The following is a 27,709-nucleotide window of genomic DNA, read 5'->3' as shown; positions in this document are numbered from 1 at the left end:
TGGCCCAGTGTTGATACTTCTTGTTAGTATAATGGCCTCTTCTTGGCTTAATGTATGATGGTGGATAAATGAAACGTATAAAGAAAATTTAACTATATTACAAAAGGATATCTATCTTGGTAACATCAAATGACCGGAGCATAACATGTTAACTAGTCTGAAAATAAGTTATACAGGAACAGTCAAAGACACACCTTCTCATGTGTCACATTTCTATTCATTCAAAACACTTATGCCTTGCTTTATTTTATACAGCTCTTACAGAATGCAAAGTACAGGCTGATGTGAGTATTTAAAGTACGGCTCAGCTCTACTGAATTTCTGAGTTTCTAGAGCAGACACAGAGCTCATGTCAAAATAGGCTTCAGGCACCATTTTAGTGACTTTAACAATATTATAAATTTTAACATCGCTCTAGCTGACATTACATTATGTACGCAGCACGCAATAAAACCACATATTTTAGAAGCCAAAGGTTCAAAATAGTTGGGAGCACCTTCACTTAATTATAACAGTGGTTTTGTTAGGAAAACAGTTCTGTATACCGGATACTAAATTGCGTTAACGTCAGCGGCTAACGTATCTAACATAGCTAACCGTTATTGTTAGCACAACATTAACAGCAAGCTACAATGACGAGTAACAAAAAAAAAACAGTAAAAAGGTTTTAATGAAAATGTTTTACCTTTTCCAACAGTCCCAGAATCCAGAGCTTCAAAGACCAGCAGATACTCAAAACTATTATCCGCTTCGCTGTCACCGTCCGTCCGTGAGAAAGTGTTTTTTCCCTTAGAAAGTTCAAGGCCCGCCGGTCGCGCAATCTGTCTGCGCATGCGCATCCCAACGATTGCCCCCCCTCCCTTTCGGGAGGTTGCCATATTACGACGTGTTCTAACGTGACGCTCTCTCTCTCTCTCTCTCCCTGTCATATATTTGGCTCGAAACACATATTAACAAATTGCTCAGTGATAAAAAAGTACTGAGATCCTTTACCTAAGCAGTGTGCTTTGTCAAAACTAAGTGTGTCGGTGTGTTCATTACATTGACATTCTGTTGTGCAACTGTTATTTACTTGTATTTTATAATTTGACTTTACATACTGCTGGGTGGTTTGTAAAGTTTACAATAACTAGTATTATCATTATGCTATATTTTCTAATATGTATAATATTCTCAAAAGTAATGCCTTGAAGCAGAAAATAGTAATACTTTATTAAAATTTAAAACAGTACAGTATTTGTCTACTGTTTGTTAACTCACCATAATCATAAACCTCTTAATAATAAATTCCATATTCTATTACCACATTATTTGTGAACAAATATTTATGCCATTTTACACCATCAAACTTAGATAGCTAAGGATGAAGAACCTTTTGTTCTTTAAAGAACCATTTGTAATACCTAAAGAACCATCTACAAAATGAAAAGGTTCTTTGACGTATGATGGTTCTTTAAAGAACCATGAAGACATCTGAAGAACCATTTAAGAACCATAATTTTTCTGAGAGTACTGGAGTGGTCCAAAAGGCTGCTTTTCTGTGTTCACCCAGCATGACCTCTGACCTTTCTGTGTCTTTCACCATCTTACTGCATTGAAACAAAAGTTGTTTTACAAACAGTTCATAATATAGACTGTTGGCATAGTTGTCATAGAAAAAAGGTTGAGACATATAAAAAAAAAAAAAAGGAGTTCCTTCTTTGTTGGCTTTTGGTTTTTGGGTTTTTGGGGTTTTTTTAGGATTTGGGGTCACCTGACCCAGCCCTAACCATGTGCTTCAGCAAAAAGGAAGGGGCCTGAAAGTGGATATGTTCCTCAAAAAAGCCGCACAGTAATCCGAGCTAGATGAGACACGTGCCATTGAACAGGAATGCAGGTGTGGTTTTTCACTCTGCTGTTACATGGTGTGTATTCCCACACCTCTGAGTGCATTCCAGGTGAAAACTGTGTAGGCACAAGTCATGTCAGGACAGCCTCCAGCATTCTTTCTAACAAGATGTTTATTTGCATTCTCTCAGATTGTTTTAGGTTTAACATTACACATTAAAAAAAAAAAAATCTAAACCCTGGTTACAGCCCATTTTACTCTGTTCAGATTTACTAAGAATCAAATTCCAAACACGAGCCCACAACCAATTCATATTTAGTTACTAAGAGTACTTTGTTAAGGACAGAAAGAGGATGGTTTGGGTTAAAATATAAAAAGTTACATAAAGTTCTGTATTGTGTGACTGATGCTGAGTTTCTAAAGATACAACTCCCACATGCACTTCTTCACGAGGCCTCTCAGCTTGTAACTGTTCATACAAACAGTTAGTATCTACAATTATTTCTTGAGGCAGATGGCTGGGCACAACTTGTTGCCCAAAGTAGGCTGCTGTATTTTCATGTCAGGTCTGATTCAGATGTATTTGCTCTTGTTTGCGCTTTCACAGAGCGGAGAGCTTTGAAAGAGGATGATACCTTTAAACTGGCGCTTTTAAGCCTGCATTGTGCTTTTTTTTAGTTTCCAGCTAAATTGTGTTGCGTTGTACTATCTCTCTTCTTGTAACATGAATGTAAAAGGATTACTATCACAAGAAATCTGCCCAAGTGTGTAAATATACAAAGATATTTTTTTCTTTTTTCTATTTGGGGGGGGGTTCTCAGAAAAGAATTAGAGGTTAACTTGCGCTACTAGGCTCACGTGTCATATCAATAAAGAGTGGTGATGACGTGATGAGAACTCATGGGCCAAGAAGCCCCAGTTTGTTCGCAAACAGTAGCAAAGACCAAGAAGCTGAAAACACCAGTGTGCTATGTGAGAAACATGCATAAAAGTCTGCACCAGTGTCCAAAGTTCTCACAGAGATCCAGTATAAGTCAACCAACACAGTCAACCAAAAGACGTAGTAAGGGCATCCAGAGAGAAGGGCCCAAAACAACCTAAGCGGAGCACCGGTCAGCACAACCCAGGCACCACAGTCCACCCCAAAGAATCAGACAGCCATGGAAGTGGAGGCTGAGCCATCACCCCAGCCCCCAACCCACAGACCCGGCACCCAGAGGAGTCTCCACCCCACCATAGCCAGCAGGAGCAAGAGGCAGGTCCAGAAGATCCACCCAGGGAATCCCCAAAGGGGCAGAAAGCAACCAAAGAGAGGTGGAGCAACAGATAAACCAGGTAGGTGGAGAAAACAAGCCTGTCAGACCTACAGCCAGGCCTTGTATATGTAAAATAAGCACAGTCACCCCCTACCCCCAACTCATCAAGGTGTAAGACCCCACCCCCCACAATGCGCAGGCCTGAGCAACACAGCAAGTGAGACCACCCAGCAGGCTACGGAGAGCACCCCCAGCCCCTGAGAGGAGTAGAGGCCAGGGAGTGGGGCCAACATGCTGCAGTTGACTTAGGTTACTGATGGCGGCATGCATAAGACGTGAGCTCTATCATGCCAGTGGGACATTCCTGAACACCTCACCCAGGAGGCATCCTAATCAGAGGCCCAAATAACTCAACTGGATCCTTTCAATATGGAGGAGCAGTGGCTCTGCTCTAAGCCCCTCCCAAATGATTCAACTCCTCACACTATCTATATGGAAGAGGGCAGACACCCTTTGGTCTAAGCGACCTGTAGCCCTGACCCCCATCGTGAGCAAATGCTTTGAGAAGCTGGTCAGGGAATTCGTTTGCTCTTCACTACCCGACTCAGTGGACCCTCTACAGTTCACATACCGCCACAACAGGTCCACTGATGATGCCATAGCCCTGACACTACATACTGCCCTGTCACACCTGGAGAAGAGAGACACGTATGTGAGAATGCTGTTTGTAGATTACAGCTCAGCATTCAATACTATCGTTCCCTCGAAGCTGGACAGGAAACTGCAGGATCTAGGACTGAGCAGCTCCCTCTGCAGCTGGATCCTTAACTTCCTGTCTGACAGACGCCAAGTGGTCAGACTGGGCAGCACCACTTCATCCCCCATCACACTGAACACTGGTGGTCCACAGGGGTGTGTACTGAGCCCTCTCCTGTACTCACTCTACACCTACGACTGCACGGCCACTCACAACTCCAACATGATTGTGAAGTTTGCTGACGACACTGCAGTGGTGGGTCTTATTACCAACGGTGATGAGACGGCCTACAGGGAGGAGGTCAGCGCCCTGACCCACTGGTGTCAAGACAACCATCTCACCCTCAACGTCGCAAAGACAAAGGAGTTGATAGTGGACTTCCGGAGGTGCAGAGAAGTACACACCCCCATCACCATCAACGGCGCTGCTGTGGAGAGAGTGAGCAGCTTCCGCTTCCTTGGTGTACATCTGGCTGAGGATCTTACGTGGTCAGTACACATAAACAAAACAGTGAAGAAGGCGCAGCAGCGCCTCTTCTTTCTCAGGAGACTGAAAAGATTTGGCATGAGCCCCCGCATCCTCAGGGCCTTCTATCGCTGTGCCATTGAGAGCATCCTCACTGGATGCACCACCACCTGGTATGGCAACAGCACCGCTTACAACCGCAAAGCTCTCCAGAGAGTAGTGCGGTGCTCTGAACGGATAATTGGAGGTGAGTTTCCCTCCCTCCAGGACATCTACAGGAAGCGGTGCCTGAGGAAAGCGGGGAGGATCATCAAGGACTCCAGTCACCCCAGCCATAAACTGTTCAGACTACTTCCATCAGGAAGGAGGTTCTGCAGCATCCGGTCCCGTACCAGCAGACTGAGAGACAGCTTTTTCCATCAGGCCATCAGACTGCTGAACACGTCATAGACACCTCACCCTCACTACTGGAACTTCAACATTATGCACTCCATACTGTATATAAATGCCACTGTTTTGCACATGTCAACTACCAACCTCTGTATATTTCATATATTTTATTTTATTGTTTACTCTATTTAATTTGTAAAATATGTACACACACACACACACACACACACACACACACACACACACACGTAGGAAAACATATTTAGTATACACATCCAGTAATGCATATACTCTTATATATTGTACATATATTTATTACTCTCAGATTTAGCCATTCTTATATTTTGCTTGTTTTATGTTATTGTATTTCTTTGCACAACTCTGTTGCTTGTGAAGCTCGCACACAAGAATTTCACTCTCATGTACTGTACCAGTGTACCTGCACATGTGATGTGACAATAAAAGTGATTTGATTTGATTTGATTTGAACTACAGCTCAAAAAGTTGTTGTCAGATCTTTATAATTTTCATTTTTAACTCATAATCAGTAAAAACACTCTGACCTATAGGTCAAACTGTCAATCTGATCAAAAGCAGAAGGTCCATATATATAATATATAATATATATATATATATATATATATATATATTATACATATGTGTCAGGGTTTGTGGGGCAAGCCGTGTGGGATTTAATAATTGACCTAAGATACAAGCAGCTTCTGATGTGAATGAGCATTATTAATATGGTAGGTGAAACAAACAGGAATGTAACAGGCATGAAACAAAACCTAAGAATAACCTAAACAGGGAAAAACTAACCAAAGAAACCTGAAACCTTAAATGGAGACGAAGGGAGACACGGGGAGATAACACAGGATGACACAGGGAAATAACACAGACGAACCAGCAACGAGCACACGAGGACACACAGAAGGAGACGCAGAATGGCAAACCGGAGGGAGACACAGCTGAACATAACTGACCTGACGAGACAGGGGAAACGTAAAGTGAACACACTGACATAAGACACGGACCTTCACAATAAAACAGGAAATACAAGGAGACACGGTAGGGACACTAAACAGAGGGAGCACAGAAACCAAGTCTAAGAACTAAAAGGTAAAACCCCAGTACATAATCAGAACAAGCTAAAACACACAATGATGATGATGATAATAATAATAATAATAATAATAATAATAAACGCAAACCGGGCAATGGACCCAGGAACATGACAATGTGTATATATATATATATATAAATCTAAACACAAGTTCATGTCCAACTTTGTCCTGTTTGTTCTGATCATTTCTATGAATCAAAGGAGTTTCATATCAAAGAGTCCCTCCCTACCTTTCTGACCTGTTAAGCACTATCTCTTCTGCCCGCTCACTTCGATCTTCTTCTTTTATCCAGCTTTCTGTGCCTTCTTACGGCCTCACCACCACGGGAAGCAGAGCTTTCAGCTGCTCTGCTCCCAGGCTGTGGAACTCTCTACCCGCAGGTATAAGAAACACTGCTTTTCTCTCCCAGTTTAAATTCCAACTCAAAACCCATCTGTTCACATCTGCATATTCACTGTGAACCCACTGTTTGTTTATTTTATGTTGTGCTTTTTGTTTTTTATTGTTCTTCATTTTCTCATTGTTCTATTATGCATTTTATTCTATTGTTCAGTGTCCTTGGGTGTCTTGAAAGGTGCTTTTAAATAAAATGTATTATTATTATTAGTTATGTTGTTGTATCACCAACACCACCATCATCATCTTTATCATCACCATCGTCATAATAATCATCAACTCATTGCCATCATCTTCATCATACACATCGCATGAACTGGAGATTTCCAACTGCTGTGTTTGTCTTCATTTCAAAAGAGTATCTCCTCTTGGCAGGGCCACAACCAGAAAAAACAAGTACAAAAACATAAACAGCTGGTCACATACCCCAGATGTTGACATCATTTGAAATTAATAAAATCACGTTTTCAAGTTCAGAGTAAAATACAAATGATTAATAAGCTCAGAATAAATTGTAAGTAAAAATGAAAATTAAATTATTTCCAGAAATTCTAAAATTATTTGATAAAACATCCAAAGCTTTCCAACTGCTTCTTATAACAAAATTTAGCACCACATTGATTTAATATAGCTGAACTGATGACACTAAAGACATTCTGCAGTTTGTTTTTTCACTTGCAGTAAAGAACAGAAGCAAACTTGTCTGTCTGACACTGAGTGAATCATTTTTAAACTGACAGATAGGAAAAATAAACCACGTAAATCTACAGGTCAGACAGTTTGGTCGATCTGAGAAAAGATCGTGTGTGCAGCAGGCAGTAACAGCACTTGGTGCCTGCTTACTAGTGATGGGCAAAGCGAGGCTTCGTGAAACACTGAAGCATTTGAAGCATTTGTGCAGGAATTATCTTGAAGTGTTGAAACAATCTGAAACCATCTCTACAGTGATATCTGCTGGCCAATCTGGCTATGACTACATCTTGATGACGCTGTTCTGTGCAACAATGAAAAAGACAAGTCCTGCACAACTGCAAACAAAACTACTTTTTATACCAGACTGTCAGTAATTATGATTATCACATGTTTTGGAGAAATGCTCACACAAACAAGGAAAGACAAACACTGAGACTGTTATAGACAACAAGCTGTGACTGCAATGATTTTCCCTCTGTTAACATTAATTCTGCTCACAAGCTGCTGATGTGGAAAGAATTTTATTAGGAACCACCTTCATGTTTTTATATAAACTCAGCTCAGGAAGTGCATGTATTGTTTACTGACAGATAGCTGACTTTTGTTGAATTCTGGTGTTGCTGTCTAAAAACACCTACAAAAACCATGTGACTATAATTATCGTAATGTATGCATGTGTGAATGTCTGTATCTGCTCCTTAACAAGTGGGGCAATCTCCAGGAAACTTACACAACCATCATCAAATATAAAACACTAACATCTAAATCCAAATATCCCTCCACCCCCTCCCATGCTTGTTTTGTTCTTTTATATGCATGATCTGATTTTCCTGTGTTAGTGTTGACATTACTGCAAGTTAAAAATTGCAAATCACCAGTGATGTTGGAACAGGAAGGGGAGCAGGAAATTGTCCAATATGTCTTGGAGTGCTGGAGCATTAAGAACTCCTCTCATTGGAACTAAGAGGCTGAGCCCAATTCCTGAACAACAAGCCCACACAGTTCGTCAATTTTCATAGTCCCTACCTAATATTCTGCAGCTACAACTAACCTTGTGAGGCCTGAAGCCATCAGGATGGGATTGCAGGTATCCCATCCAGAGGTACAATTGTATCACCATGCGTCAACCGGCATCCAGCCTGTTTCAGCTGCTTCTGTTTTTTCTCCCACACTTACAGACTGTAATAGTTCCACAGCCTTAATATCTGCATGTCCTCTACAGAAAAAAATAACAACATAAGGATGATTAAAGGGACATCTCAATTTAAACTTTATCTGTATTCATTATTTTGTAACAGACTAGGATATTTATATATTAGAGCTTTTTTGTAATATTTTGTAATAACTTGGATTGTCTAACTGGTACTTTAACTTCTGTGTTAATGTACTTACCTAGCAACTGCGACCACATAGTTTCTGGGATTAATAAAGTATTCTGATTCACCTGGGGAAGAAACATTTACAGTAATCCTGGTTGTGTTTTCTGATCCTCCAGAATTTGAATGGTTCGTATATAGCCCTTTTCTACTTGAGCAGTCAAAGTGCTTTAAGACTAAGGTCAACAAAAACCAGGGAATTATGGATAGATTAAATGCAACATTTATACTCACATAGTCTTCATAAATGAAGAGTTCCAGACTAGTAATATTATAATCTTACTATATCTTATCTCACTTTTTATAAGAATTAACTGATATTGCATATATACATTCAATTTTGTAATTTTGTGGAAACTGAAATTTTGAATAATCAAACAAATAATGAACCAAACTTTGGAGATGCAGAGCATGTGGTGCAATCATCATCTGCATAAAACATGTTAGACTGAAGAAAGAACATTGTGTGATCTGCTTTACATCTTATTTTCACCAGAGAATATATTCACCATCACATGGCTTTGATGTTTGACTTTATGACTTTTACACCAAGGTTAAGGAAGCATGGTTGAGGCTGACTGCACCTAAAGTCAGACTGCTCCCCAAGATCATCATAAAATAAAACAATAAGCTGTTAAACAGCCAGTGAATCTCTGAACTCATATATAAATGTTTAATGTTTAATCAAAGTTTGACTATTCTCAAACATTAAGTGAAAAGTAAAAACGCATGTGTGGTGCTGAAACAAAATTCAGTGGCTATGCCATTATCTAAAACTTCAAGTAAACCAAGGCTTTAATTGTGTCCTGAAACATATTTCTTCTGTAGTTTTAGTGAAATTCAGTGAAATGTGACTAAATTCTCTTTGATTCACTTGGATAGTTGAATGGACAGTTTGTATATTTTCAGTGTTCCTGTTTGCTCAGCAGCTTCAGAAGTATCTGAGGAACTTGGGATGAATTTTGGACAAATAAATCAGAACATCATCAGTCTACAAGGTGATTGATAGCAATTTTGAACTTTTTTAACTCACCCAAACATAAAGAAAACACATCAGTAAAGACAAAGGTCTGGTCATACAGTGAATGTAAGTTCAAAGTGAAACTATAAAATGTTATCCTTTTCACTTTTAAAAACCTCTCCTGCCTGCTGCAAATTAAAATAGAACAAGTGGGAAAAAGAATAATTAAAAATCTTGTTTGTTCGGTGTCACTGTTTTATCACTTTTATTTAGAGAAACCTTCAGACTTCATTGTGTGGGTGTAGAAGCAGAGGATAGATATAAAGTTACTGGTCTTTTTGAAAGAAAGAAAAAAAAATAGTCTGAATGTGATTAAAGTTAACACATTGACCGAAGTGGTCCTACTAAAACAATAAAATTATAAAACAGTAAAAGCAATAAAAACAATAAAAGAAGTTTGTTTGTTATCTGCTCATACATTCCAGGGTTGTGAAGTGGTTGGAACCCATCCCAGCTTTGGACAAGAAGCTTTGTTTTGTGTCCTGTGTTACTGTTGATGGGAAAAGTATAAATGTGAGGTTAACTGATGTCTAATGTATACACTAGTTTCTTGCTTGCATGCTCAGTCATCTAGGTAAGGAACAGCTGAGACACATTTTCTCCAAACACTGCATCTCTCTGGCTTTCAAACCCCAAAACACACTGTGCCAAGGATCCGGTTCCCGCGGCGCAAACAGAGTAATATAATGTACACCGTTAAGTGCCAAGAGGATTGCCGTTATTTATACATCAGGGAAAGTAAACAACCTCTGACAAAGCGGATGGCACAACACAGAAGAGCCACCTCATCAGGCCAGGACTCTGCAGTCTATTTACACCTACAGGCCAGTGGACACTCTTTCAAGGATGAGGATGTTCACATCCTGGACAGGGAGGAACGCTGGTTTGATCGTGGAGTCAAGGAGGCCATTTACGTGAAAAAGGGAAAGACCATCTCTGAATCGAGGAGGGGGACTAAGGGTACATCTTTCTCCATCTTACAATGCTGTGATTGCAGCCATTCCCCACCTCTCTGTGAATGGTACTCATGGCCATTGATTCTTCATTGCTCAGTGGTTGTTGATCAATGGTCATGACAATTTGAATATTAATTTTCAAGAAACTGACCCAACAGCCCATTGTTCCTTCAGTGGGCTGGTTTCAGTCATCATGCAAATGTACTGTTTATAAGATTGGGAAAACCTGCAGTCAGCTGAGACTGAAGAAGTCACTTGGATGAGTGACGAAACGTTTCTCCCACTGAAAACGTTACTGCAGATGAACAGAAACAACTTTTTGGGATATACAACAGTTAGATTTTTAATAGAGTGTAAGATGAACATACATAAGAACAGACTGAAGCAAAATGATGTAATATGTAATGTGCTTACATACATTTGTGTAGGTTAAAGGAACTGTGTAGCCACAGAAAATTGAAATGAATAACACATTAAGCAAACTGCTGTCAACTTCTTGGTGCTTCATTAGAATTGTTCAGATCAGTGCTGAGTCATCCACAGACTGTCCTCTGTTATGTTGCTCTCTTAAATGTTCTATATGTCATATATGTTGTCAAACAGCTGAGAGAGCAGTGTGTATACTGTAAACCCTAGTATCTGTATAACATGATGATGCTACCAGTCTTAGATGATATACTTGTGTAGCTACGTTACAACAAGTTGTCTTTTTATGGAAGCTGGCTAACAGCCTCCATGTAGACTGTTACTGTAGGAAGTAGTTGTCAGTGTTAATGCTAGTTATTACAGTCATGAGAAAAGAAAGTACACACTCTTTCAGTAACAAGATCTTAAATCCTGTTAAGCACAAGGCAGCTTTCTGAGCTTCCTGCTCGAAAATGGCATGCCCAAAATGCATGGCGTATTCCTCTGCAATTGCAAACTCTATATTAACAATCTTGGTATCAAAATAAAGCCAACACTTGCAAGATTTCATCAGAGGTGTAAATATTAGAGCAGATTTCACAGTTTCAATGTTACTAAGGCTGGAACATAGAAAAAGTAAGTTGATTTTTTTCCTTGCCTAATTTATTTTTTAATTTATTCTCAGATCTAGATTTTTCAGCAGATGTGAGACGAGTATTTGTGTTCTTTTGGTCAGCAGTGGTTTTCTCCTTGGAACTCTCCCAAGGAGGCCATTTTTGCCCAGTCTCTTTCTTATTGTTGAGTCATGAACTCTGACCTTAACTGAACCCAGTGAGGCCTGCAGATATTTAGATGTTGTTCTGGGTTCTTCTGTGAACTCCCGAATGAGTCATAGCCGTGCTCTTGGAGTAATTTTGGTAGGCCGGCCACTCCTGGGAAGGTTCAGCACAGTTCAGAGTTTTCTACTTTCGTGGATCATGGCCCTCATTGTGGTTTTCTGCAGCCTCAGAGACTCAGAAATCCTTTCAAAGTGATAGATGTCACTGACTTTGTCTCTTAGCTGGTTCTTTAGTAGCATGATGAGCTGATGTTTGAGATCTTTACCCTGCTTCACTTTGTCAGACAGGTTATGTTTAAGGGATTTCTGAATCAGCTGGTCTGGGTGTGGCAGTGAAAACTAAACTCACTTATTAATTAATCACTTATCTCGTGATTTAACAAAGGGGACAGCTACTTTACTCTACAACTTTGGATAGCTTTTTCTTCCTTAATTAGTAAATATAATTTAAAAACAGCATTTTCTTTGACTAGAGTTATTTTATCTAAAATTAAAACATTTTGATGATCTGAAACATGTAAGTGTGACAAATATGCAAAAAACTAAGAAATGAGGAAGGGGCAAATACTTTTTCACAGAGTTACATTACCCTTATTATTTTTTTCAGATGCTACTTTGCAAATCTATAATTTGTTGCCACTTTGTTATTAAAGAGATGACGCTTTCTCATGCAACCTTTACATACTTGTTTTCTCTTTTCTAATGGACCCAGCAGGGTTGGGCTTTTGCCTTCCTTTTCTTCTCTCTTTCTCTCTCTAAAATTCTTTCTCTAGTCTCAGGTGGAGATGTCCTTCAACACCTGTTCAGAATCATCTCATCGGGCCCTTCTTGATAACCTGTAATTCTGCTAACATCTGCTAATGTTAGGTCCAGAAACTAACCGGTAACATCACAGTGACTACATCCATATTTTATATACAGTCTGTGATGCAAACACAACATGTTTGTTGTTCCACTTAATAAAGTAAATACATTTTATTTTAATAACTGTAAGGAGAAATCTATCTGGGAGGCACAGGGGGGTCCATAAACTTCTCAGGAGAGGAACAGAGCAGACACTCAGAGAGACATATCAACATTTCATATGATAGAAGGATATAATTTTTTTTATTCAGTTCATTCATTCTGAATACTGCAGAAGACAGCACATACTCAGAGACTTGAAGAAAAGGGAGCATCAGAAATACTCCATTACAAGCCAAAATCCTGCTTTCAGACTGTTAGTATTTAAGGTTTCAGTATAGAATGTCTCTCTAATCTTAAACTATATCTCAAATTTTATACACTGATCTGTTGTCTAAGTAAAGTCTTTATCTGCATGTTAGAAGCACACGAATACATGTTACCTTATGAATTAGTCTTGTTTTACAAATAATATAAGAAATTGAAAATCAGGTGCATTTGATTTTATTTCTGATGTGTCTGATGCTGGAAGTGATTCAGTCTGAAAACTCTAAATGACTTTAAACATTCGGCTTTAGTCTTCATTTAAAAAAAAAAGAGGACTAAATGTTTCAGTTCAACATGTGCAAAGCATTTTCTCCATGACAGAAACAAAGTCACTTTGATTTATTTTTTTTTAAAAATTACTCAATGACTAACAGATAAAATGAATTTTTATTTCTAAGAGGCTGTATATATAATGATTATTGCCATCCTCCTTTGTGTGTGCGTGTCTGTGTGTCTTCTATGACATCATGAGCTGTGAGCTCTGTGATTGGCTGTGTGTGTGTTAGAGCTCACCTGCTGCTGCACTTTCTGTCAGTTCACTCAGAGACTTCATACAGTAGAAGTTTAACTCTTTTAGTCAATGAGAGCTGCTGATGAAGATGAAGGAGCTGCTCCTCTTCCTCTCCTGTGTGCTCTGTGTCTACACTGATTGTGAGTTTCTCTCTTCAAACTGACAGACAGTCAGCAGCTTATTGATCAACTTATCAGCATTTAATTCCATTAATGTGTTTCAGCTCTACATACGGACATTCATGTCGTTGGCTGTTCAGACGTTAATGGAGAGGTCATGTTTGGACTGGATCGTGAAGAACTCTGGTACGCAGACTTTGAGAAACAGATGGGTGTTTCCCCCCAGCCACCTTTTATCGATTCCATCACCTTTGAAGATGGAACTTATGAAACAGCTGTGATTAATTTATATATCTGCAGACAGAACCTGCAGCATACTCGGGAGGGTTTGAAGGAGTACCCTTTACAATATGGTAAACACATACAGGCACACACAAACTGATAACACCACTCAATTCCAGATTTTAGTTGATTAATGTAGATTGTATTAAACTTACTTTGATGTAAATGTTGTCATCAGTGTCATATGATTAATGAGGTTAGGTTATAAATGATGTGGTGTGTGGTTGGTTTCATGAATCAGAATCAGAATACTTTATTCATCCCAGAAGAAATTATGTGGTCACACTTTCTCCAAGACAGTGAGAAAGTAACAGACAAAATTAAATAATACAACATATTACAGAGTTACAAAATATTACAAATAGCTCAATATTATTACACAAATTATATATATATATGGCTGACATTGAGGTGTCCCTCTTATCATACTGTGTTCCACACTTTCCCAGTACAAACCATTAATAAATCACAAACCTCTACATTCAGAGCTTCTACATGGGTCCCACTGACCTTTTTTTGCCACGTGACTTTTTGGTATTTTATAACATGTGTACATTCTCATTGAATTTCTTCATTTCATACTCTGTTGTGTTTTCATGCTGACAGATCTGACATGTTCATTGAAGGAGTAATTTATCTCAGATTAAGACGAGATATTCTACTCTGCAGATTCCTTGACCATCCTCTAACTGCCTGACTTGTATACAGATGCTCCTTCAGGTGTGATGATCTACACCAGAGACGAGGTGGAGCTCAGAGTTAAAAACACTCTGATCTGTCATGTGACTGGTTTCTATCCTGCTCCTGTCAAAGTCTCCTGGACCAAGAATGGACGGATTACAACTGAAGGATCCAGCATCAACACTCCCTATCCCAACAAAAACGGAACCTTCACCCAGATCGCCAGACTGCAGTTCATCCCACAGCAGGGAGACGTCTACAGCTGTACAGTGGAACATCTGGGTCTGACCGACCCACTGACCAAGACCTATAGTGAGAAAAACGTTTATTTAAACAGAGGAGACAGACTGAAACACAGAGACAATAGTGCATAATTATGAAGGTTCATGTCTTTGTGTTTCTGCCTGCAGACTTTACAAAGTCTTGGCCCAGTATTAACCTGGACAGCTGACTTTAGTTAACCAGCTGACAGTTTTCAGCAGATGTTTGTGGTTCACATTGTTGAGCTGTAATTAATCAGATCACAGTCTGAAAGATTTCTGTGTCATGTGTCTGTTTCTGCCTCCAGATGTGGACACACCTGAGAAGCCTAAGCCCAGTGTTGGACCTGCAGTGTTCTGTGGACTCGGTGTGATTATCGGCGTACTCAGTGCTGCAGGTGGAACCTTCTTCATCCTCAAAGCAAACAAATGCATCTGATTGGCTGGGGTTGATGATGTCATCAGTGCTTGTGTAGAAAATGTTGTGTAAGGCTGCTGCTCTGCTCTCCTGTCTTCATTCACATGGCTGCCAGTTTGAAGGACTCTGACAGCGTTTACATGGAGCCTTACGTAGACTTTACTTTTCACAGATTCAGTTTAAAATGCCAGTAAAATAAAAGTGACAAGTAATTTTAACCAATCAGAAAGCATGCCCATGTAACCTGCTGTCTAAGTTCAGTCCAAACAATCCATCCGTCTTTTTAAGTGTTCTTAAACTCAGTTTTATCTGTTGACTATCTTTGCCTTCAGTTCCATGTATATGATTCAGACAAATATAAATAAACCTGAATTTGAAATGAATTCTCACCTGTAAACATGAGTCAGTTTTTTGTTTTGTTATGTTTTATGAATTATCAGTATCACCTGACTGCAACATGTAGCAAAGAGAAACCTCATATTAAACACTTGATTGAAGATTATTACTTGATTATTGATGTTAGAGCTCAGCTGCCTCAATCACTGTCCAAAAGTGTTATGTACTGCATTGCAATGTGGGATATTAATAATAGTGCTCTGCTCCTGTAGACTCTAATATTTACCCTGAAGTAGTATGCATATCTCATACTGTTGAGTTTAGACAAAAGCTTCAGACATACTTAAAAAACCTCAAAATGCTTTATACATGTGATTTAATCAGTGATTCTACAGTAAGTCCAACATCTACTGCAGGGGTGTCAAACTCCAGTCCTCGAAGGCCGGTGTCCTGCAACTTTTCCATGTCCCTGTTGCAACACACCTGAATACAATTAGTAGGTCATTAGCAAGACTCTATAGATCTTGACTGCATGCTGAGGTGGCAATTTAGCCATTTGATTCATGTTACAGCAGCTCATGAGTGAATGAACATGGTGCAATAAAAGTACTTTGACAAGTACATTTTTCCAAACACTTACATTTACTTGAGTAGGGTTAGGGGTTACCACCTCAGCATGCAGTCAAGATCTATAATCTTGCTAATGACCTACTAATTTTATTCAGGTGTGTTTGACACCCCTGATCTACTGTCAACAATGAACATGATGAACCTGCTGTTTCCAGTATTCCTGCTTTACTGTAGGAAATTGCGTCGTCCTCTGCATTTAACCCATTCATTCAGTGAAGCAGTAAGCAGCTACCAATCCTGTGCCCAGGGAGCAGTGTGCAGAGACAGCACCTTGTTCAAGGGTACCTCAGGGTAGCTGTTCAGTGGATTTGAACCCCCAACCTTGTGATCATTGGGCAAACACTCTACCTACTGAGCTATCCCAAACATTGAAGAATTTCACAAGTTGTAGAAGTCAAATCATGTTGTACTTGGTTTATCTTTATCTGAACTGTTTCCATCTGAACCCACCACAGTCCTCAGTCACATTAATACCTGGCACCGGATTAGCCAGAGGAGAAAGGGATGGGGTGGGGTGATCAGCTATGGGTGAAGTCTATCTGAGAGAGTTCTTCCTGTAAACAGGTGATGCTGTGGTCACGTGACTGTGTCATCTGGTTCTTAAAGCACCTCTCAATCAAACTGAGTCAGTTTGTTAGGAGAACTCGGGAACATGGCTTCATCTTTTCTCTACTTCACCCTCCTCTTCATCAGCATCCACACTGCAGGTATTATCAATGCGATGATCTCTGATCAATACACTCATACCAATTAATACACAATTCATTGATCAGTATACTGATCAGTACATGGTTCACTGATCAATAGACTCAGCAATACACTGATTAATACGCTGATCACTCATCAATACAACATACTTATACTTTATCATCTATTATACAGCAGGTATGGTCAGTACTCCACAGTCTGCACTTCACTGTGGTTCTTTTTTGTTCTTCAGATGGATTTTTAGAGTATATGGTGGATCGCTGTGAATTTAACTCCACTGAGCTTCAGGACATGGAGTACATCTACTCTCACTACTACAACAAGATAGAGTACATCAGGTTCAGCAGCAGTGTGGGGGAGTATGTTGGAGTCACTGAGTTTGGAGTGAACCTTGCAGAGATCTGGAACAATGATACTAAAGCGCTGAATTTAATGAGACTTAAGATAGCGACATACTGCTATCACAACGTTGATATTCATGATCGGGCTATTCTAGCTAAATCAGGTGAGTGTGTAATTTTTGTGACATCATTAGATGATCATGTTCAGCTTCACAATGACCAACACTCTGAATCACTCAGTTTAATAATCTTGTAACTCCTGAAGGTTTAAATACATTGAGAATTTCTGAGTCTACTGGAGTTCTGTTTGTTTAAAATTCAAGACATTTAACATTTAACATAGTTTATTTTATTCGGTTATTTCAGTGATAAATTAAAACTTTAAATAAAAGTTAAAAATAAATAGATGATTTAAAAAATATCTGTGTAAATACAGTTTGCATTGCATCCAGTGGTGAAACTTCAGCTGCTTCCAGTTTTTAATGTCACAGTTACTCATACGGACACCGTTAATGTTAATTAACAATTGTAATTTGAAAAAAATTATCCTGCTTTCAAAAAGTGTCATTTTTGACAAGTATATGTCCTTCAATGCACATATTAAATAAATATCTGGGACTTCTTTTTTCCATTTCCAAAATATCTCTAAAATTAAAAACATCCTGTCTCAGAATGTCTTGATGAATGCTCTATCATCCAGGTAAGGAAAGTGACGGTTTCGTCACTTGAAAAAGTCATTTGGATGAGTGACAAAACGTTTCTTCCACTGAAAACGCTATGTCCAGATGAACAGAATCAACTCTCTGGGATCCTGTCTCACAGTGACACCGAAAAACTAGTTCATGCATTTATTACTTCTAGGCTGGACTACTGTATCTCATTATTATCAGCATGTCCTAAAAACTCCCTGAAAAGCCTTCAGTTAATCAAAAATGCTGCAGAAAGAGTACTGACAGGGACTAGAAAGAGAGAGCATATTTCTCATATTGGTGTCTCTTCATTGGCTCTATGTTAAATCCAGAAATGAATTTAAAATCCTGCTCACCAAACACAAAGTCTCCTTTTTGATAAGGTATATAGTTAGGGCTGGATCAGGTGACCCTGAATCCTCCCTTAATTTGGTTTCTTCCTTAAAAAAGGGACTTTTTCCTTCCAACTGTCATATGACCCCCCTATGACCCATAGGGGGGTCATATGATTGTTGCGGTTTTCTCTGTTTTCCTTGTATTAATGTAGGGTTTTTACCTTACAATAAAACGCACCTTGAGGTGACTGTTCTGTTTTGGAGCTATATAAATAAAATTGTTTTGAATTGAAAAAAATATCTTTAGGTACTTTGAAGTTTGCAATTCTAATTTATTTAAATACAAATAACAGAAATTATACCAATATTCTGACAGATCTGACAGATGGTGTCAGATCAGTATAAAATGCATTCCTTTTCCTGTAAATCTCCATCACACATAATATTGCCACAATGGAAATATAATGTCTGTGTGGTTTTTAGTTCAGCCCAGTGTCAGAATTAAGTCCAAGACTTCACTTTCTGGTCAACATCCTGCCATGTTGGTCTGCAGCGTCTACGACTTCTTTCCCAGTGAGATCAAAGTGAGCTGGCTCAGAGATGGACAGGAAGTCTCCTCTGATGTCACTTCCACTGAAGTGATGCCAAATGGTGATTGGTACTACCAGGCCCACTCCTACCTGGAGTACACACCCAGGTCAGTCCACATTACATCCAGACTCAGCTCCAGGTCCATATTCAGTTCTCTAGTTCTGTAAGTGGTTTGTGAATCAGTGATGTTTGTGTTGAAGGTCTGGGGAGAAGATCTCCTGTGTGGTGGAGCACGCCAGTCTGAAGGAACCTCTGATCACTGACTGGGGTAAATACCTGTCTGTATGTCCAGAGAAAAATATGTATCTGATTGCTCATCTGTCTGTTTGACTGTTGGCCTCTGTCTGTCACCTGTCCGACTCAGATCCATCCACGGACCAATCAATATCTGAATCAGCGACACTGACTGCCATCGGAGCCTCTATACTGACCCTGGGTTTGATCTTACTTCTGGCTGGACTTATTTTCTACAGGTGGAAAGCCCAAGGTCAGACCAGGACTCACACTCACAGACCAGTTAAAAGCACTTTAAATCGGTCTTTTTATTTGACTGTTTGTGTTCTAAATTTACTTTCAGGCAGTTTTAAATCAGTTTCTCACAAGTTTAGATATGTTTTAAGTCCATGTTCAGACCACAGTTTCACTGCTGCATTCAGATGTGATAGAGCCCACCTATTCCTGTATAGGAGGTCTGGATTGGCTCTCCATCTAAAGGGCCTGAGTCTGTGCTTTTATTGCATTTGTTAATTCTAATACTGCATTTGAAGAAAAATTACCAATTAGCACAATCATATGTGTATATTTGAATATATATCTGAACTCTGCACTTTATATTTAGACAGCCTCAGGTGCTTGAGGCCTCAGGGATCTCCTTCTCAGACCTGAGGGATTTCACACCAGTTGGGATCAGTTTTTCAGAGCAGACAGAGTCCATACTCTGAAACTGTTTTTTTACTGAACCATTGTTGTTGATGTTTGATCCAGACCAGCTTTCATAATGTGGATAAAGAGTTTTTATTGACTTTGTCCTTGTCTCTGTATTCAGATCCTACTCTGTTGTCCAGTGAATAAGGCAAGGATCCTGGTCCTAGTCCTAGTAAGTGAATAAGAATCTGCTGCTTCATGTGCTCAGCAGACTCATGATCTCTGAAATGGGCTACTCTGAACCTGCTCCATGACAAAACACATTATTAAATTTTTACTGGATGTCTTCAAACCACCTGTGTGTTTATTTACCTGCATCAACGCGTTAATGTGACATGAAAACAGTGTACACCAGTTTAAACATTGACCGTGAAACCACTGTCCTGCAGCGGGGACCAGCATTTGTCCAGATCAATTTTTTGTTCATTCCTTGATGACATGTTTCAGAAATTCTTTGGTTTTACTGGGAAATGAAAGTGGTTCAGTAAGGTAAGCCTGTCCAGGTTAAAGGTGTTGTTATTCTGTTATATATATTTTTTAAATGATTGAATAAATGAAAAAAAAAAAAGTTCATCAATCTTCCCAAAAGTGCATCTACAAACTGTGGAGACTGTGTAGCTCTGGGGGCTGGCTGGGGGGACCAGCGGCAGAGACAGGAAGAGTTCTGGTGACTTGGCTGGCGCCCAATGTTGGTGGTGGTGATGACTTACTGGCTCGGCTGGAGCAGGGTAAGTAATCTCCAGGGGAGACAGATCAACAAAATAAGTCTGTGTCTGAAACAGCTCGCTGAGAGACACTGGCAGCCTCTGAAATCGTTGGCTCAGCAACACATAATACAGTCTTTGTTTTTACCACCATGGCGTGTGAAACACAAGACTCAGAAGCATTAAGTTCATAGATATTTGACCAATGTGTACAGTGGCTTCTCACATGTACACCACTTTGTATTGGTCTTTCACGTGGAATTCCAATAAAATTGATTCGTGAGAGAGAGACAGCAGAAAAAGAGAGAGAGCGAGTTTTGAGATGTGAGAGATTTGTGACGTTTAGCGTGTTTGGAGTGTGTAGTTAATGTGTTGTCTTGTGTAGTTAGTGTGTAGTGTTGTGGATAGTTTTGTGTTGTGTGTCAGAACAATGAGGCGACTGCTGTCTCCAGGTAGAAAAAGGAGTGATACACCTGCTGCTGTCAGACCTGCAGGTATCAGGCTGTGATGTTCTCCTTTATAGTGGACAGAAATTATTTTTTGGGAGTGGCACAAATAATTTGTGTGGCATCTTATTGAATGCAGAACAGCTGCATTCTGTAAATAGTTTGAAATGGTTATTTAAAAAATCAAGGTAAAAGGTAAATGGATGCAAATAACTTTGTTGTTTGCAAAACTTGTGCATAGCATTTTAAAACTGACAATTTATATTTGCATTTAAAGTTATGAAATATGATTCATTAACATGTTTGTGGTTGTTACAGTAAAAAAATATAACTTTTTCTACTCTGATTTTATGTTTTTTGTCTGATTTTAGATCAATTGTGTTAATACAGTATGTCAAAATGAAAACATGACTGTAAATTCAGACATGTGAGGTTGTGCTGAAAAGAATGATACCAAACAAGGCAAAGTAAATAGTGTTTAAAGGTAAAATGTAGAGGGAAAATCAAAAGTAGTTAAAAATGGCCAACTATACCCTGGACCCCAGAGGGTTAAACGTTTTTTTAAAGTAACGCAATAGTTACTTTTCAAGTAATTAATTACTTTTAGAATATTGTAACTCAGTTACTAACTCAGTTACTTTTTTGAAGACCTAACTAGTAACTATAATTAATTACTTTTTCAAAGTAACTTGCCCAACACTGGTAATAACAACATGTGCCAGAACATAATAGTGCAAAAGTAACATGACAAAACTCTGTTCAGACATTGAATGGACTGATTCTTATATAACGCTTTTCTACTCTCCCGGATTACTCAAAGTGCTCTATACAACATGCCACATGGCATACGTCTTATCATGCCAGAAGTCAGCCAGCAGTGCCGGCTTGATACCAGATCTGGGCCAGACCAGCTTGCTATGTGGGAACGGTCAGTCAGAAGTGCCAGCTTGATGCCGGATCCAGGGAAGACCTGTTTTCTATAGGCCTGGGCCACATAAACCACACTACAATCGAGCCAGATAAGGCATGCCATCACATAGACAGTGGCATCATTGCCAGACCTGGCCCATATCTGGATGACATACGTCTTATCATGCCAGAAAGTCAGCCAGCAGTGCCGGCTTGATACCGGATCCGGGTTAGACCTGCTTGCTATGTGGGAATGTGCACTTGAAGCCCTTTATAATTTCTAACTTTTTTTTATCTGTTGTTCACCACAAACAAGCACAAGCAGACATTTCTACAGATTTAGAAAGACACTTTCACTTTTTTCAATCATCGATGTCCGCAGCAAAAGCAAACTATTTCTCAAATCTCATTATGAGTCATAAACAAACTTTTAATCAAAACGATGTTGCAACTCACAGAAACTCATCTGCTGTTCAAATTTGATGGCTCATGACCTTCTTATGTGTTTTAGAGACAGGGCTGAACAATTAGAAATGAGATTCCCTCCTTGGGCAGTTTGTCAGAGTACTTTGCCCGCTGGTGTTGGTCAATGGTTCTTTGACTTCAAGGTTATTTCCCTGTCTGGATTAACTAAGGTTGTAAACTCAGCTCGATGTAAAACCTGTTCTTTGGCTCCTCTGCCAGGTTGGGCTATAAAGGAACTGTAGTAAGTATTAGGACCTTACATTCTGTTTCTATTAAATACTTCACTGACAACTGGAGTTTTCCCTGCCTGTTTTAAATCAGCAGTGGTAGTACTGATCTTGAAAAAGCCTGGACTGGACGTTGACACACTTGCAAACTATAGGCCCATCTCACATCTATTTTTTTTCTAAGGTCTTTGAAAAAGTTATGTAATAGGAACATTCTAGTTTATCCTCACATTTAGATTAAGGTGTTTAGAACTTCACTGTAGGATTTTGTATAACCTTTGTTTGCTCTCCTGCATGCAGTAATTAAATAGCTTGTCCACAGCTGACCTTGTTGCAGACTTTATTAACAGAAAATTCCACCACAGTTGTTTTTAACCAGCTGTTCCTTCTACCAATTTTGCACAAAATTTCCTCACTTTCTAAATAGCGCTGGTCAAATGCTTGCAGTCCAGATCCCAAATGCTTTAGATTTTAGGCTACTTATTGAAATACTTATGAACACTGGTAACAGGAAAAACAAATGGGTAGCTGATACTTCAGAAATCCAAAACAAAAATGAAAGGTGGGGTCTTGTGGATCTAGCTATATTTAAAAGAACAACATCAAAATAGACCTGTGTTTGATAATAGATGTGACAAAATAACTTCCAAATCCATCATATACACAATATATATTATAAAAATACACAGTTAATGTTTAACATTAATACATATCACACTGAAAAAAGTCTAACATGCAGTCATTCATTCAATCTAATAAGTGCCATTCAAAACAGAATAAAATCATTGATTTGATTGTGAAACCCTTTCTTTTTGCATTTTAAAATACCACTTTTGATTTGGATGGAACTAAATATCTGTACAAAGGACACAACGCAAAGTTTTTGATTTCTCTCAAAACATATATTTATTTTCATGTTGAACAGATAATATCTTTAATTTGAGTCAAAGTGATTTGCACTTGAACACGCCCACCAGAAATAGACCGGGACCCATTTTTATTCTGCATGGCTGCTGGAAACATCGTGTCACATCTTTGATTAATTTCATCTGAAAATAAACGTAAGTAAAGCCAAGTGTGTTACAAAAGCTTTTATAATTTGTATTGCCAAAATTGCAGAAAATAACCCCATTTAAGCTGGGTCGACAGCCACCCCCAATTTTTGCATGATTGTAGCTACAAGCTAGCTAGCTATCCGGCGCGACGTTAGAACTGGTTACCAGCAACCGACCATCACAGTCGGGAATGCAAGTTAGGCAAAAAGCCGTTTTTTACCAGTATACTAACTAGCTAGCGTTACCACGATGCATCGGTGGTGGATACAGCTAGCTAGCATAAGTTCATAGTTCATAACATTCATAGTATAACTCCGTGCTCCGCTTCGTTTGAATTTTTCTGGTGAGCTCGTGGTTTCTAGACACAAGCTTGTGTTTGTGCGCGCACGTTTGTCTCTGTCTCTCTTCATATAAATATCTGTGTGTTATGTGTGTGTACACCGAGCGCAAAAGATAATTATTAATGTGCATGATTTAGAGACAGAAATAACACGCCAGCATATAAGATCAATGACATAAGACTAATTCCTTCAATTGACTTTCAGGCGCGGCTTGGAAAAATGTGCATTATCTGAAGAAATTTTAATTTTAACAGCAAAAAATTGACCCTATGCCAAACTTAGTCGCTAATGGCTGGTCTGTAGACTGTTTGGTAAACCTAAATCAAATTATAGTACTAGCTTTTTATAAGGATGTGTATGTCATGTTACGTATTTCTTGGTTTTTCTATGTTATGTGTTTTATAGAGAAGTAACATTATTCTTTTTTTTCTGTATGCTTTCAGAACCACAGATCGCTCCATCCATTCCATGGCTGAAGCATACATTTTCATTTAATCTGAACAGGTATCATTTTGCATTTACACTGCACATCCTTTTTAAACATTTCATAATAATCTAGACCCTCCCTCATTATCCTCTCATTCACCTTGCTGATGTGTTGGCACTATTGTGTGCAATAATTGCTCTCTCGGCTTCACCCAGGTGTGTGCTCAGTGCTGGTTGTGTAGGGAGATGTGCCCCATTTCCCCTTTTCTAGTCTTCGTAATTGAAAAGCACTCTGAAAATCACTTTTGTAGTAGTAAGTAATATTGCTATTGCATTAGTTACATCCGTTGTGTGAGTTAGTAAGAGATCCTTGTCCACTAATTTCCTCTGTCCAGTTATAAATGCAGCAACATTTTCTATGGAGGGCAAAGGGAACATTTCATTTTGGTTGTGTCCTGTTATTTTGGAGTGTAACTACTTAAAGAGTAACTGAAGCCTAACAACTTGTTTTGCTTAGAAACTGTTATAATGGGTTTTTACAATGCAATCTTTCAGTTTTGGGCAGTTTTTGACATTTCTGTGTAAACTTGTTAAATTCTACCCTTTTTGGTCTAACTCTTTGTCAGGAGTTTTCCTGTAATGCAACTCAGGTCAGAATAATTGACACTCAGACAGGTTTGCAAATTAACGTGCACACGGGTGAGAGCTCAACGGAGACTCACACCCTGCAGCAGTTGTCAGCCTTTATTTATACTCAAGCATATTCGAACTCAGAAACATACAGGAAGAGTGAAAATAGAACTGTACTGGCTGCAAGCTTCCTGTTTAAGCTTGCACAGCGGCAGGCTTCCTGTTGAGTTTGCACAGCGTTCATAACTTCTCTATTTAAGCTGAATACTAAAAGAGCAAACATAATCCAATAAAATGTAAAATGAAATGTACTTTTAAGCATAAACATAATAAACATAATAAAATCTTTTGACATTCCCTCCTGTTGTTTGATCTTTTCTCCTATATATGTACATAGCAACTCACTAACATTGTATCAGTCTATGGCCACTTGTGAAACATTTTTAGCCAAGACATCATTAAATAGTGGGTTTTGTGAGTATGTTATATCCAAATGTCTATCTCATTATCATCTTCTTCATTCTGTGGTAGGGTGATGTAAGCATTAATTGAAGCAGTTACCATTTTTGACACCATGTTTTTCAAACAAGGTATCACACATGAAGTAAAATGACACAATAACAGTAGTAGAACACCAACAAAACAAGTCCTTTAATCAGCAGGGACTTCCAAGAGCCACTTAAAAACCACGTGAGCCAGTCTTCTGTGCTTGTGACATAGTCTTGTTGTTGCACATCCCTAAGTTGTCTGAGTGTTCTCAGAGCATCAGTCATGTTGGATGAGTGTACATTATCTGGAATGTATGTGCAGCATGTGTTGTTAAAGAGGACACATAGTCCTCCTTTCTCGGCGAGAATCATGTCCAATGCTACCCTGTGTTGCATTACTGCAATGCGCAGAGCGTCAATTTCTTGATTCTGTTCGTCGTTGATTTTACATGAAGCGTTCAGGAAAAGTCCAAAACGGTAATTCAGAGTCTCTATTCTTAAAGCGTGTTTTCCTACCCCCACCCATTGGAAGAGTGCGTGAGCAACCTTTTGTCTTTCAGTCCAAAGTTTAAATTCCTCTGGGACATCGGAACCCCACATGGAATCATGCCGCTTGAGGTCTGGGGTGCTTCGTCTTTTCCTTATTGTTGATGTGGCGTCCACGGTTATCTTGAAAGTGTGGTCAGATATGAAAATGGGAGCGCACTGACCTGTCCAATTCCTAGGAAGGATAAAATAGGCTCGTTGGCCACAGAGCCAAGCCATTCCCTGCACCCAGTAGGTGCCATTCGAGATGTTGCTGCTCTTCACTGGTCCTCCAGGAGCGTGTGTCTGTACTGCTTTGCAGTTGGTGGTGTTTCCCATTGGCGTCGATCCGTTCTCTTGGCAGTAGCATAGGGTGTGGTTCAAATTTCCATTGTTTTCGAGAAAGACTGGGAATGATCCAGCCTTACTCCTGTGCTTCACTTTCAGGTCTACCCAGAACCATTTGTCACATGTCCCATTTCGTAATCCTATCTCCAGAGGATTGCTGTTGTTGATCACAATTCCAGGGTACTGGTACCCGAGGCTGGCGTAACTTGCTGCACACTTTACCTGAGTTATGTTCATTGCTTTGCCATACAACATTGCATGCTGTGTTGTTGGCGGCATATCTTTAGTGGGTGTGCTATCATGGACATAGCGGTACCATGCATTGTTCATCCATCGGTGAATGTGGTCTTGTGTCATGTCACGAAGGCGTGAGTTGTCATGTGTCCATCTTGTCTGCAGGTGGTGTTGTTCATCTTCTTTCTTTCGGGTGAGTGTTAATAAACTCACCAGGAGTGCAACACTAGCCACTAGGAGGACGAGTGTCTTCATGATGACCAGACACACCTGTGACCTCTGATGAGTAGACTACTGGCAAGAAGAAAGAGGGCGGGGTATACCCGATCAGCCCTCCCTTCACCAATAGATCACCAGGAATTAGGGGTGTCGGCGTCTAAACATCTAGGTTGTCACTCACTTTTTTACAGTGGCTTTGATGAATCCAGGACGGTCTTTCTGCTATTTTGCAGGCAGTTGGTGTGGTGAGTAGCACTTGATAAGGACCTTCCATTACCATTTTTCCTCTTGAACACCCCTTTCGCCTGATTTCAACCTGCAAGAGACTGGAGAAAAGTCTTACGGCAGTTTATTGTTCAAAACAATGTCCTTATTTTCTAGTAGTTTTGCCATCCATTCTGCCAGAGTTATTTCTCTGACGGATTTTTCTAAAGGTTCACTTTTTGCAACTGAGATTGCATCTGCTTTTTATAAATCTCTGGCCATTTTGTGAATACGTCTATGATCACTAGAGTGTATTTTGAGCCTTGGCATTCATTTAGTTCAATACAATCCATGTGGATTGTATGAAAAGGATGAGGTGGTGTGGGAAAGTTACCTCTTTTCGGTCTGAGGTTTCCCTGTGCATTATGTTTTTGGCAAATCATGCATGTTCTGACAAATTCTTTTGCTGAATTTTCGAAATTTTGAGCGTAGAAATGTTTAGAAATTATATCCACCATGCCTCCCGTTGACACATGAGTGGAACCGTGTGTCACTAATGCTGCTGTTTTGTGTAGGGATTTTGGTAGTATTGGTTTGCCATTACAAGTCATCAAATCATTTTCTAGCTGTGCTCCACATTTTAACCATTTCTTTTGTTCTGTAGTTGGTGCGGCTTTCTCTTCATTTTTAAGCACATCAAGTGGTATTTGCATAGAGGATGCAGACATTAATGTGTCTACAATTTGTTGTGCGACTAACTTAGCTGCTTGATCTGCAAAGTTATTGCCTTTAGTTATTTCTGATTTGTCTTTCTGATGTGCAGCACATTTACACAGTGCTAACTGTTTTGGCAATGTAATTACTTCTAATAGTGTCTTTAGAAGATCTCAAAGTGTTGCACAGCTGAAAAAACATACTGTCTGTC

The 27,709-nt window shown here is 39.3% G+C and overlaps 3 protein-coding genes across 3 annotated transcripts in view; 2 read left to right on the top strand and 1 right to left on the bottom strand.

Annotated features, from left to right (window-relative positions):
* Window positions 1–27,709, bottom strand: part of LOC134624555 (histone H2B 1/2-like) — a 167,224-nt gene that overhangs the window by 65,382 nt on the left and 74,133 nt on the right. The gene's annotated exons all lie outside the window — the stretch shown is intronic.
* On the top strand, window positions 13,332–15,030 carry LOC134624551 (RLA class II histocompatibility antigen, DP alpha-1 chain-like). The gene is made up of 4 exons (XM_063469550.1): window positions 13,332–13,389; window positions 13,473–13,721; window positions 14,359–14,643; window positions 14,900–15,030. Exons 1-4 carry the CDS (start codon window positions 13,332–13,334, stop codon window positions 15,028–15,030), a joined length of 723 nt encoding a protein of 240 aa, XP_063325620.1.
* LOC134646901 (H-2 class II histocompatibility antigen, E-S beta chain-like) lies at window positions 16,628–19,706 on the top strand. Its single transcript, XM_063500931.1, has 6 exons — window positions 16,628–16,682; window positions 16,916–17,188; window positions 18,532–18,745; window positions 18,840–18,907; window positions 19,004–19,175; window positions 19,685–19,706. The coding sequence occupies exons 1-6, from the start codon at window positions 16,628–16,630 to the stop codon at window positions 19,704–19,706; spliced, it is 804 nt and encodes a 267-aa protein (XP_063357001.1).

This window comes from Pelmatolapia mariae, linkage group LG3_W (genome assembly GCF_036321145.2).
Source record: "Pelmatolapia mariae isolate MD_Pm_ZW linkage group LG3_W, Pm_UMD_F_2, whole genome shotgun sequence".
In the NCBI taxonomy this organism is placed as follows: Eukaryota; Metazoa; Chordata; class Actinopteri; order Cichliformes; family Cichlidae; genus Pelmatolapia; species Pelmatolapia mariae.
The sequence above is the reverse complement of the archived record's forward strand: the minus strand, read 5'-3'. Positions and strand labels throughout refer to the sequence as shown.

Excerpts from the sequence above, each read along its gene's own strand:
- LOC134624551 (XM_063469550.1), top strand. The coding sequence starts at position 13,332 with ATGAAGATGAAGGAGCTGCTCCTCTTCCTCTCCTGTGTGCTCTGTGTC. Across the intron at positions 13,390-13,472 it reads GCTCTGTGTCTACACTGATT|CTCTACATACGGACATTCAT; the intron begins GTGAGTTTCTCT and ends AATGTGTTTCAG. Across the intron at positions 13,722-14,358 it reads GGAGTACCCTTTACAATATG|ATGCTCCTTCAGGTGTGATG; the intron begins GTAAACACATAC and ends ACTTGTATACAG.
- LOC134646901 (XM_063500931.1), top strand. The coding sequence starts at position 16,628 with ATGGCTTCATCTTTTCTCTACTTCACCCTCCTCTTCATCAGCATCCAC. Across the intron at positions 17,189-18,531 it reads GGCTATTCTAGCTAAATCAG|TTCAGCCCAGTGTCAGAATT; the intron begins GTGAGTGTGTAA and ends TGTGGTTTTTAG. Across the intron at positions 18,908-19,003 it reads ACCTCTGATCACTGACTGGG|ATCCATCCACGGACCAATCA; the intron begins GTAAATACCTGT and ends TGTCCGACTCAG.